Source organism: Trachymyrmex septentrionalis, unplaced genomic scaffold (genome assembly GCF_001594115.1).
Source record: "Trachymyrmex septentrionalis isolate Tsep2-gDNA-1 unplaced genomic scaffold, Tsep1.0 scaffold103, whole genome shotgun sequence".
In the NCBI taxonomy this organism is placed as follows: domain Eukaryota; kingdom Metazoa; phylum Arthropoda; class Insecta; order Hymenoptera; family Formicidae; genus Trachymyrmex; species Trachymyrmex septentrionalis.
The window spans coordinates 235820-248359 of record NW_017304155.1 but is presented as its reverse complement, the minus strand read 5'-3'; the positions used below and the strand labels follow the sequence as shown (position 1 = coordinate 248359).

General features: G+C 34.7%; 1 protein-coding gene across 11 annotated transcripts in view; it reads left to right on the top strand.

Moving 5' to 3' along the window:
- LOC108757169 (afadin) overlaps positions 1 to 10866 on the top strand; it is a 170220-nt gene extending 159354 nt beyond the window's left edge. For 10 of the 11 annotated variants that reach the window (XM_018501596.1, XM_018501593.1, XM_018501616.1 and 7 more), the window contains 2 exons: positions 10203 to 10315; positions 10445 to 10866. In XM_018501596.1, coding sequence (XP_018357098.1) covers positions 10203 to 10315; positions 10445 to 10709 — 378 coding nt within the window. In that variant the 3' untranslated portion in view covers positions 10710 to 10866. The remainder of the gene's footprint in view (positions 1 to 10202; positions 10316 to 10444) is intronic. The other variant, XM_018501609.1, reaches the window with a different exon arrangement.
- The last annotated feature ends 1674 nt before the right edge of the window (positions 10867 to 12540 follow it).

Sequence of the window (12540 nt, the reverse complement as noted above, 5' to 3'; positions counted from 1 at the left end):
AATCGGCGGAGCTCCTAAATGCTCTTACAAAAGAAGACTTCCAGCATTGCTTTGACCAATGGAAAAAACGAATGGAACGGTGTGTGGCGAGGGGAGGGGAGTACATTGAAGGGGAGCATTCAATTGTAGAATAATTTTTAAAATAAAACTCTTTTTCATAAGCAGTCTCGTTATTTAATAGCCAGACCTCGTATTAATATTTTTTTCTTAAAACGTGCAATATCACTGTTATGATGTAAATGTTGTTTAAATCGCTTCTGTAAATATTTGAAACTCCACTTTGGATTTTCATTTGCAGTCATGATAATTTTTAATTTAACTTCGAAAGGCACTCTGTGATATTTAGCAATTTTTTCAGATGGCACATATTCTTCATCATTTGTTGATGATGTAGCTTTCTCAACATCCAGTTGTTCTTCTACATTTTCTTATGCTTCGTCAGGCGAAAAATATTCCACATCCTCGTAAAATCTATATTTTCCCAACATTTTTATAAAATCTTCGAACATTTTTCCAGCAATCTTTTTAGCGAATTTTGTAAATTGTTTAAGTGGATCAGCATAGATCAGATCAAATTGTAACAACATATTTATAAAAATATTTAATATTCCCATATTATATTTTTTGTATAATATGTTTAAAATATACAAAATATTTACCTTTAAAGTATTGTATACGATATTAGTTAAATCTTCTTTTGAAATGTCAGATTTTGACAGTGTTTTAATTTGTTCTACTAAGAATGGATCCATTTTTACAATATACAATGTCAGTGTATCGAAATAAACAAACAAGAGTTGAGAGACTTTCTCATCGATCAGTATTTATGAGAAAACTAACTCGAGAGAACCCTACATAATTCTAATGGTTTTTTAAGTGCGCATGCGCGCATGAGAGAGCAGGTGTCTATACTTGATCTAGAACCTTGTAACGCGATTATTTTATAAAATGTTCGTGACGTACGACTCGTTTATGTTTTCAATGTTTTAATATAAATTTTAATTTACAATATTGTACGACAATGTTCGAATTTTATAAATAAATAAACGTAAATAAATATATAAAATGACGTTTTTTGATGAAATAAAAAAAATTTGTTACTGCATGGTCTCGAACTCTCTTCGTCAAATGTAAAAGTAGTACGCGCGCCTTAGACCTCTCGGCCATCACGCTTCTTGCTTTACTTCTACTTATTCATATTACTTACCGCGCAGCAGGCAATTGCTCAACTTCACATGCAAATTTCTCTTAAACGCCCATGCACCCAAACCCTTTTATACTTTTTACACTCTCGACCTCGCTTTTCGAATGGTATAGATTACATTCCAATTCGTATTTCGCAGTTCGTGCCATCTCCTTGTTAGACGTTTTGCATTCAATTGGGACTTCTGTAACACCCAATAATTGAAAAATTTCTCTTGTGTATGAATGAAATTGAATGTTTGAGTGCATCGGTATTGACAATTTTAAAGCATTATGGTAACTTTTTGATAAGAGAGTAAACCCTGCTCCTGAATCTACTTCAAATCTTTGGACTTTCCCATGGTTATGTCCGCGTAGAATTTCTTTATATCCTTTGATTTTACAAGTGATTTCTCATAAATCATCTATAATGATAATATCAACTATTACCATTGATGCCATAGAAATCTTGAATGTTAATATCGTTCAAATTCTTATTATCTTCCTGAATTTCTGTACCAAGCATGAGTCCGTTGTACTTTCTGCTTTCATTAACGTTGAAATACATACTTTTTCAACATGATCTGTCTTATTGACATTTTATTTTATTGAAATTGACGCGATAATCTTGAATTTTATGATTATTGCGTCCGCAACGAATGCATACATTCTAATCCTAGAACGCGATAATTGATTCTGCTTTTTGAACATGGCCGATTATTTAGACGACTTTTACCTGGATTATCCTAATTATTTGACCTGCTTGTTCGTTTACTTGCTTTATCTCGAGATTTTGAAATACGACACACATTTTCAATTGACGCCTTTTTTCCTGTTGATGTTCCTGATATTTCATGGTTATCCAAGTTTCGTTGCTTCCAGGGCATAGGCAGTCTCGACCGTTTTTTTAAAGTCAAATCAGTTGCCTGCTTCTTCCAAATTGTTGCATCACGAATGAATTGAGCACGTAAAAAGATGCAACAGATCTTCTACATTTATAGTTAAATTCGCAAATAACGATAAATTTCCTCAGTTCAGCGATATATGCTGCGATATTATATTCTCTGATTTCTGCACACATGAGAAGAAGCAATGCTGCTGTACCACAACATTTGGTTGTAGACAGGATAAATAGGTTTCCAAAAGTTCCATTAATTGCTCGTACGTTTTGTCGGTCAGCAAATTCGGTGCAGTTAATAATTCATAATATTTTGAACCATGCAATGTAGTAAGACTTTGGCACAAGTATTTTTATCTTCAAATACATTTTTCAATCTGAGGTAATTTTCTAATCGTTGCTTGTAATGCGAAAAGTCTTCTTTATCTGGATCAAAGCTTCCGAAATTTGATACGAGGTTAACGTTATTTATTGAAAATTGAATTACCTGTTGTACAGTTTGACCTGTTGTACAGTCAAGACAAGCAGTTAAGATTTTCATGAGTTCTTGGAATTGTGTTGCATTCATTTTATCAACGATTGAATTAGGAATTGAAAATTATATGTGCTGTAATGGCTGAACTGGCACGCCGAAATGAGGTTCCGAAATCGGATCTGAAAATCTTCTTGTTTGTAATTATAGCATTGAATTCATAGAATTGAATTGTTCACCTCGTCGCCCATTATACATTAAGTCAAGTAAGAGCGTGGTCGACCTTACTCAAAGCTAATAAAAGATATCGCCCTAAATCTATCATGAATCTATAGAGGGCACCTTTGTTCTTGATGCACTATCAAGGAAGATTCAGTTGTCATTGAACTTTCTTAAGAGAATCACATTAAGCGCCATGAGTATCAAATACACATCACGCTATGAAGCTGTGTTCCTCTGCACTCACCCGAAAGGTCCAAAAATGTCACAATTAGCGGCTGCTAAATACTATATATGAAAAAGTCGAAATCATTCGTACAGAAGTGGGTGCAGCGATATAATGTGGCAAAAAATGTCAATGATTTACCGGAACGTGGCTCGATATGCAAAGTGGACAAAAAAGACTATAAAAAAATAGTGAATCTGTTTTCGCGGAATCCTGGCTTAACACTGCGTCAAGGACAAGCAAAATTGAAGCAGAAAGGTTTAGATATATCGTATGAAACTATTCGAATCTATCTCAAGGCTAATAACATGAAATGGTGCAACACAGTGAAGAAACCTCTATTGAATGAAAAACATGTGACGAAGCGACTCACTTGGGCGTGCGAGAACATTGATCGAGACTTTAGCAACGTAATTTTTACTGACGAATGTTCCATATGGGCACGTTGTACCCTCAAACGAGCCTGGTCAACTTCCAGAAATAAAATTGTCGAGCGGACCGTTAAACATGGAGTAAAGGCGCATCTTTGGGGCTGCTTTTCAAAGCAAGGTTTCGGCATTTTGTACTTGTTTACTTGCAACTTGAACGCCGAGAAAATGCTCGAAATCTACAAAAAGGCTTTGTTACCGTCTGCCGAACGTTGGTTCATCAACAAAAATGAGGATTGGATTCTGCAGGAGGACAACGATCCCAAACACCGCAGCAAGCTCTGTACCGAGTGGAAACAGCAATCTGGCATAGTTACACTGGATTGGCCGTCGCAGTCGCCCGACGCAAATCCTATGGAAAATGTGTGGGCATACATTAAGCACAAGCTTCGTGAAAAACGCACTTACACTTTAAAGCAGCTATCTCGCGAGATTCGACGGATTTGGAGAACCTTAGAATATGCCGTTAATTTGGTCGAAAGCATGCCTCGAAGATGCCAGGCAATTATCGATGCCGATGGTAACTGGTCGCATTACTAATGTAATTGCATCTTTGATTTGATCGAGCACTATACATATATGCATATAAAAATTTTATTTAATACATTTTTTATAAATTAACTCGACCATCCTCTTACTTGACTTACTGTAACTTATATTTAGGAGGATAGAATTAAGTAAAAGAGACGATTAACATGTTCCTTGATATAAAATATATTCTTCCATTACGTTGCGTCAAAATCTCTCAAAAACATACATAGAGAGCAAATTCAAAACTAAAACTCATTCTCGAAAACTGCAACAGCAGTGTCGCCACTTCAAAAATAACTTAACGTGGGGTAAATCAATTTTAACCAATGAACGAACAGATGTAACAGGATGACCATGGAGTATAGAGAATAAGAGACCGAACTTATATAGATGAGGCCGTCAAAAAGCATGGTCAAAAATGGTCATCTGAATTTCGATCGAGATGTCGCTTTCGTTCCACGACACCGTTCTCGCAATTTGCATAGATCATACCAATTTTACATATAGAATGCTCCATTCTTCAGGCAGTTTTAATGACAATTTATATCTTCTTGTTACTGTCAGAACATGAATAACGTCTCTATTTGTAGGTTATGTGTGTTCGGTTGTGTTTGCGTAAGCGTATATGAAAGAAGTTTTGCAATTCGAATGCCGCCTACTGAGCACCGTCAACACTAATTCAGAAACCTGATTTTGACCACATTTTTCAAAGCCTAGTTTGGCCTCTCATTCTCTATACTCCATGAGGATAACGCTGTATTAATTTTCGCGGATTATACTAATGTCACAATATAACTACATACAGTAGCGACAGTACGAGCAAATGAAGGATTCAGTTTTGTTCTGCGCATGCGTTGGCTGTAAAGCCAAGGATATGGCGGACTGTCATAGCATTAAAACTGGTGATGATTGAGACACAATAAACTACGATTGAGAGCTGAGTGAATATTATGTATAATCACACATATTAACATGAATAAAATAAGTGGAATCTCTTGTACTTTAGGGTATCGAATTGATTCTTATCCACTCTATTCTCTGAATCTATAATAGAATAGAATGAGAAATCATTATAGTCTAATTTTGTAATTTTGCACAAAAAATTTTTTTTTTCATTTTTGTATGCGGCAACTACTAAATTTTTCACTCGCTTTAAACGATTACCGTACGTGAATAATGCGTTAATTCTGGCTGAAATTTGATTTAAAAGGATTTGAAGAGTGATACTTTCCAGGTGTCATCATTAAATGGATTGTGGCACCATCTTATAAAGATTTACCAGACTTGTCGAAACACCCTCATTACAATAATTAAGTAAATATAATTTTTCATTGTTTTATCATTTTCTCTATCCTTATCCTATATCCTAGGCACAAATTTGAATACATGTCCAAAACTGGAGCATAAAACGTCTTAAAGATTTATGTTATGGCGTTATGTTAAAGAGATCTTAAAGACATTTTATGTCCCAATTTTAAACTTTGTGTTATCTGAAATTGTTAATAAATTGTTGACTTACAAATATCATATTTCACATACTGTTTTATGATTTCATTTGATTTATTCCAGAAATATATTGAAATTATAAACAAAAAATAGATCTATATTAATATATACAGTGGTATGTCTAAAATTATAAATATAATATATTAGGTGTAGTAAAAAGAAATCTATTATTTTTCCAATAGATGGCTTTAGTAATCTGTATCTCGCGTTGTATAAGTGCGATCAGGTTATGCCAAATGGCGTTAGAAAGATAAGATTTCGTACTAAAAAAACTTCTCGGACAGTTTTGTGATTGCTTGAGTCAGTATTGTTTGAGCGCGTGTCAAAGATGGACACCAACAAAGAGAAAATACGCCATATTTTACAGTTTTTCTTCGATAAAGGCGAAAACGCAAGCCAGGCGGCTGAAAATGTGAATAGTGTTTATGGTCCTGATACTGTAACAGTCAATATCGCGCAATTTTGGTTTCGTCGATTCCGTTCCGGTAATTTTGATGTCAAAGATGCACCACGCTCTGGAAGGCCAATTGTTAAAAATGTCGATAAAATAATGGAAATCGTCGAGTCCGACCGTCATGTAAGCACTGTTTCGATTGCCCAGGAGCTAAACATTGCACAAAAAACCGTTTGGAACCATTTAAATAAGGCTGGATACAAAAAGAAGCTCGATGTATGGGTGCCACACGAGTTAACGCAAAAAAACCTCATGGATCGAATTTCCATCTGCGAATCGCTGCTGAATCGCAACAAAATCGACCCATTTCTGAAGCGAATGGTTACTGGTGATGAAAAGTGGGTCACTTACGACAACGTCAAGCGAAAACGGTCGTGGTCGAATCGCGATGAGCCGGCGCAAACGGTGGCCAAGCCAGGATTGACGATCAGGAAGGTTTTGCTGTGTGTTTGGTGGGATTGGCAGGGAATCATCTACTATGAGCTGCTCCCCTACGGCCAAACTCTTAATTCGGACCTGTACTGTCAACAATTGGACCGTCTGAAAGAAGCAATCGCCCAGAAGCGGCCAGCTTTGGCCAATAGGAGAGGAATTGTGTTCCATCAAGACAACGCCAGGCCACACACATCGATAGTGACTCGCCAGAAGCTCCGGGAGCTTGGTTGGGAGGTTCTTATGCATCCATCTTATAGTCCGGACCTGGCACCAAGTGATTACCACCTGTTCCTGTCTATGGTGAATGATTTTGCTGGTGAAAAATTCGTCTCAAGAGAAGCTTGTGAAAATCGACTGTCCCAGTTTTTTGCCAATAGGGACGAGGGTTTCTATGAGAGAGGCATAATGAAATTACCTTCAAAATGGCAACAAGTTATCGAACAAAACGGTGCATATTTGACCTAAATCGGATCATTCTAACTATGCTAAATAAAGCTTTCAATTTAATGCAAAAATAATAAATTTCTTTTTACTACACCTTATATATAAAATTTATTCGAATTTTAAAAATATTTTGTGTGCGATATACTATGTTTCTTGATGCCGTTTTTTAAATTCAGCAGTCCGTAAAACTCTCAACATAGCTGACAGTCACGTGATCGATAACCACCGACATCAAAGAAACCGACAGCTACTGTTGCTACTGTAGTTATACTCTGTGCTAATATGTTACGGTTCTAATCGCTGAGGTCTACTAACTCAAAGTCGTTATGGATTAAATTGATCTTGATCGGATAACCTAAAGTTGCTCTAACGATAACGGAAGAATCCTAATGCATGGTGAAAATAATTCTAAAACTCGCGGATGTCCCCCCCCCCAAAAAAAAAGAAAAAGGAGAAAGAAAAGAAAACAAACAAATAAATAAATAAACAAGGGCCGACATTTACTACTTGTTGAGTGTGCAGACTGAACGTATAAGTCAGTTGGTTGAATAGGAAGTCCTTACCGGATGGGCTTTCTTTGATGGAAATGATCTTGATGGTGTCTTGTAGATGTATGGAACTCGATCGCACTAAGTTAAGATAAAATTGACTCATCAATCGGAATAGCGAAAAGATTGCCTGGCAGAACTGGCCCGGTCATTGACAGAGTATTGAGTACTCGGTTAAACATCAACTAACTCCACGTTGGCAAAGGGTCCTTTTTATATTCATGAGGGAGTCCAATGAGACCAAATTGTAATTTTCTTGAATATTCACGTCTTTGAGTTTATTAATTAATTGGAAACTATTTTTGATATGACTGTTCGCCTTTGGAACAGAATCTAATAAGATATTATGTATGAATGAAGCTAAGGCATATAACGGACTTCTTATCGAAGAAATTATGATTCTAAATGGACATCCTGGTTTATGTATCTTTGGCACAGCGTAGGCTCTCGGAATCCCATCGCTACAATATAATTGTTTGTATTTTGCGTTGTTAATGCTTTTTCCATCTTGTCAGCAAATCACGAAGAGAACAAGTCAGTTTTTTTAATGGGATTTTTCTCTCTTATTTCATATGTGTCGGTGTCATCTAGTATATTTTTAACTTTTTTCATGTAAATATTTCTTTCAACTGCCACTATAATGTTATTTATTTTATCAGCTTGTATAAATATAACATTCGAATGTGAAATGATAAAATTTTTTGTGCCTCTTTCCATTTCCTGAAGGTTTTTTATCAATGTCTGACGTGAATAGTAGAGAAGATATTAGATTGTTTAAAATAGATATGGTTTGTGATGTTTATCTTTTTATCTATAGGAAATTTCTTAATGTTATTTTCGATGCTTTTAATGCAATCGAACACCAATTGTCTCTGTTATTATTAGGCATAACAAAATTAGCTCCTAGTTGCAAAAGATATTGCGGGCGTGCATGCATGCATGCGTGCGTGTTCGTGTGCTTGTGCGCGCGTGCGCGTGTGTGATGTGTGTGTGTGTGTGTGTAAAATTTGTCCAGAGGTGAAAATATAGACAGTAAGACAAACACTGACCACTTGTGAGCAATTTCTGTTTCTCTGTAAAACCATCTGGTCATCAGTACTACATATAACATTATCCATCTCTGCAACTGCGTTTTATCATATTAACGTCATTTTAACATCACTGCATATATACAATTTTGTCAAATATCTGAAGAGGGCTCAATCGTGAGACCGAAACTGTAATATGTATTTATTTTTTTATATTAATTAATTGCAGATCATTATATTTTTATCGTAATTTTCACGTTTTATAATTTTTTTATAATTTTTTAAATTTGACTCTTATATGCCCTGTATATTGTTTTCTAAATTAATAATATAAATTAACAAAATTCATGATTAGATCTGAAATGCAATAATTGAAAATTAACAAGACAAAAAGTGATAAAAAGACTTGATAGCAACTCATATTACGTCGAGAGATAACGATGACACCGGCTGTCATCATAATATTGATTTTTTTTACTTGATTTCACAAGGATAAAAATCCTTCCTTCACCTTTTTTTTACGTAACATTCCTAAGTAGGAAGTTGTGAAAAGCTCGTGCGGGATTGTTGTCATTTAAGTATATAGTATAAGGACCGAATAATTAGTCGCGTGCTCAAGTTAGTAAAAAATAATCCTAACACGATTCTAAAACTTGTGTAGCAATAAATAAAATTTTGGATTTAACTGTGTGATGATAAACAAATCAAACTTGTGGCAATTGACAAATCTTGAACTAAACTGTCCGATTTGCTCGAGTAAACCGAATGACTTTCGGGAGTAATACTTCTGAAGAAATTTGTAGTGAAATTTTTTTTTAAAGAAAATTATTAAAAATAAATTTATTTTACCTTTAATTATTTTAAATTATAGTTGATTAGTTGATTTGACTTTTAATCCTTATCAATAAAAATTAATTTATATCTTGACCCCAATCTGAACTTATTAATTTGGGGACTTGTTGAAGAAACGACGGATCTGCGATGTTTAACTGTCGCTGACGAAGAATGCGGCAATAGTCGAGATATTTTTTCGAATAATAAATACTAGTTTGAGAATAGTTTTGAATGCCCTCCCTCTAAAGGGGCTTATTAGGACAAGTACAGATTAAAAGAATTAAATTTCTAATCAAAGTTGATTTTTAAACAAAAACCATAGCCTTCCAACTTGGACACGGCGTGCGTTTTACGTTATAAAATCCTTCTTTCTCTGATTAGATTTCTGACTTACAGAGACGGATCACAGTATTATACTATAGTACTGTGATCTGTCTCTTGAAGTCTCAGAAACTTAATGGGGAAAATAAGGAAAAGGAATTTTATAACGTAAAAGTGTCCAAGTTGGAAAGCTCTGACATAAATTCTTTCCCCCACTTTACCAAAAACTTAATCAATTCCTAAATCCAATTGAAATCCATCAGATACTTCCAAAGATAATTACTATATTAATAATAATAATCCTAATAATAATAGTAATAAATCTATTCAAGAATATAAATTAATTAAAATTGAATACCAAATTAATTATTCAAACTATATAAAATATATAAAATAATTGAAAGAGGTGATACTTAAAATATAAAATTCGGTATTTGTTTGGCTAAACCGCAATCTCGTCCAATTCCGGATACAATACTTAAATGTATTGATCCAAAAACGGACATTAACTTCTAAATTAAAATACGGTTCGTGAAATAGTCAATTAAGTAGACTTTTGAATGTCAGATTATTAAATGACTTTTAATTTAAAAAATCCGGCACGAATTTTTGCATTCATTCAATAAATTTGCTATATATTAATATACGTATATTCTATTATTTAATTATATTCCAGAATTTTATCAACGACGCAGAGAATTTATTAGCCTCTCCCAAGACACCGGAAGGATCCGGGACTTCGTTTACTGGCGCCACTCCTGGTGTAATCGGAGCTCAAGAAGTCTATAAGTAAGTTTTTGTCGCACATACGTGTGCGCGCGCGCGCACGCACGCACGCACGCACGCACGCACGTTTAAAAAACTAGTACTGAATAAACTTTTGACGCAAGTGTGCTAAAAAACATTTTACTGTACCAGGGACCCGAGACAAAAGCGACTGGCGGAAAAGCAGAAACAGCAGCAAAACTCGCAGATTGGCGCGGTGCCAGAAAAACTCAGCTTTAAGGAGAAAATGAAAATGTTCGCAATGGAAACTGGCGAGGATGGCACACCGCGAGATAAAGTGAAGATCTCGCGCGCTCAGCGTGAGATTGACAACATCAGCAGCCCACTTAATTCCAACAATAACAATAATAACAATAACACCACCAGCGGCAATAACACTAATAACAATAGGACCTAAAAAATGTTGCATTTTTATTTTGCTTTAGCAATTAAGACAAATGAAATATTTTTTGAAATATCTAGGACGATTGGACGAAAGTCACGATTGTAAACTGCATAACCGCGTTATATATACGAAAAGATAATCTTTTTAAATTATATATAATTTAGCCAAAAGCATGATACATTTGTGTGTGTGTGTGTGTGTGTGTGTATATCTGTGTACACACACACACACACACACACACACACACACACACACAAATGTATCATGTTAGCAGCGTGATCGACGTTATCTTTTGGCCAAATTATATTGTAAAAATGGAGGTATGTATATATATATATATATATATATATATATATATATATATATACATACACACACACACACACACACACACACCCCAATTTTTACAAGAATAACATTTCCATCTGAAGGAGCTAGCAAAGAATAAGAAAAGTTCATACAACTTACAAAGCTTACATTCATATTTTTTCTGTTCACTATATTATACGTAATGATTAAGATTACTGAATATTTTGATATTTTCTCGAACGTCCTAGATACTTTGTCGTTCATTTTCTGGATGAAGAAACATACAGAGAAATATATATACTGCATATAGTTGTAGTTTCGCAAATGATACATTATAATTAATTTTATTACTAATGATACCACACAGGACTTACTTTGCATTCAGAATGAATTCGATTAGCCGGCAGCGATTCTCCACACAACGTTAGTTGTACAAACGAAGTACAAACGAAATTTTGTATAGCTCTTTGACCAAAAATGTTGTGTGTTCTGTGAACAGAAGGACCAATAATGCAACATAATGTTGCGGATGTATTTTAGTCGCAATAAGAAAAGAACTGTCTAACCATTTTCGTACGCGACGCGTTTAATATTCCTGAATACTTCTGGACCAACATAATCTTATTATAATATAATTTGTCGAGACTAGTATGGCATAGGATAACTCTAGCGAGTACTAAGTAAGCTTCTGAGAGGCACGGATTATTTCGCGAGGGTAGCTTGCGAATGTATATAAAGAGGAGACGGACAGTAGGCCGGGCAACATGATTATTGTATGTGTTAGTTTTATATATTTATCTCTCGGCAGCGAAAGATTCTGATATATATTTAAATTGTATCACTGTATCCGATTTATACACTTATGCCATTATGCACTTAACGAAATACGACAAAGTAACAAAGATAGATAGAAAATAGAACAAAACATAGAGAAAAAAAAACCGTGTTCGCATGAATGGGAACATATGTTCGCGTGTGTATGTACGTATAAATGACAAAAATGAAGAATGCAAATAATATAACGAAAGATTTATATTTCTATATGATACGTTTCTCTCTCTCTCTCTCTCTCTCTCTCTCTCTCCCCCTCCCTCCATCCCTCCCCTCACTCACTCACTCCTCCCCCCCCTCTCTCTCTCTCAACTATAGACAGCACTATAATAGTTTAACTCTCCTATATTTTGCAGAGAATTCTATTTCTCATAATACTCAAACAACAGCCCCTACTATACTGTAAAATTCAAACAAAAGCTTTTAGGACACAAACGAGGACTCTATTTGTATAGAACGTAGAATAAACACGTTATGCGGTACATATAATACAACCAAGATGAAAGATTTCTATCGAAGTATCTTTATTTGTTCCATTGACGATTTTTAAAGAAACTAAAATCTTATGCAATTTATTAATGTTTTATTAGATAAGAAACCAAATTTAGTTCTTGCTAATGTTTGAAGTATGAATAAGAATTTTTTTTTGTTTAATTAGTAATACTTAGAAAGAATTGAAGAACTATTAAGTTTGATCTTATAG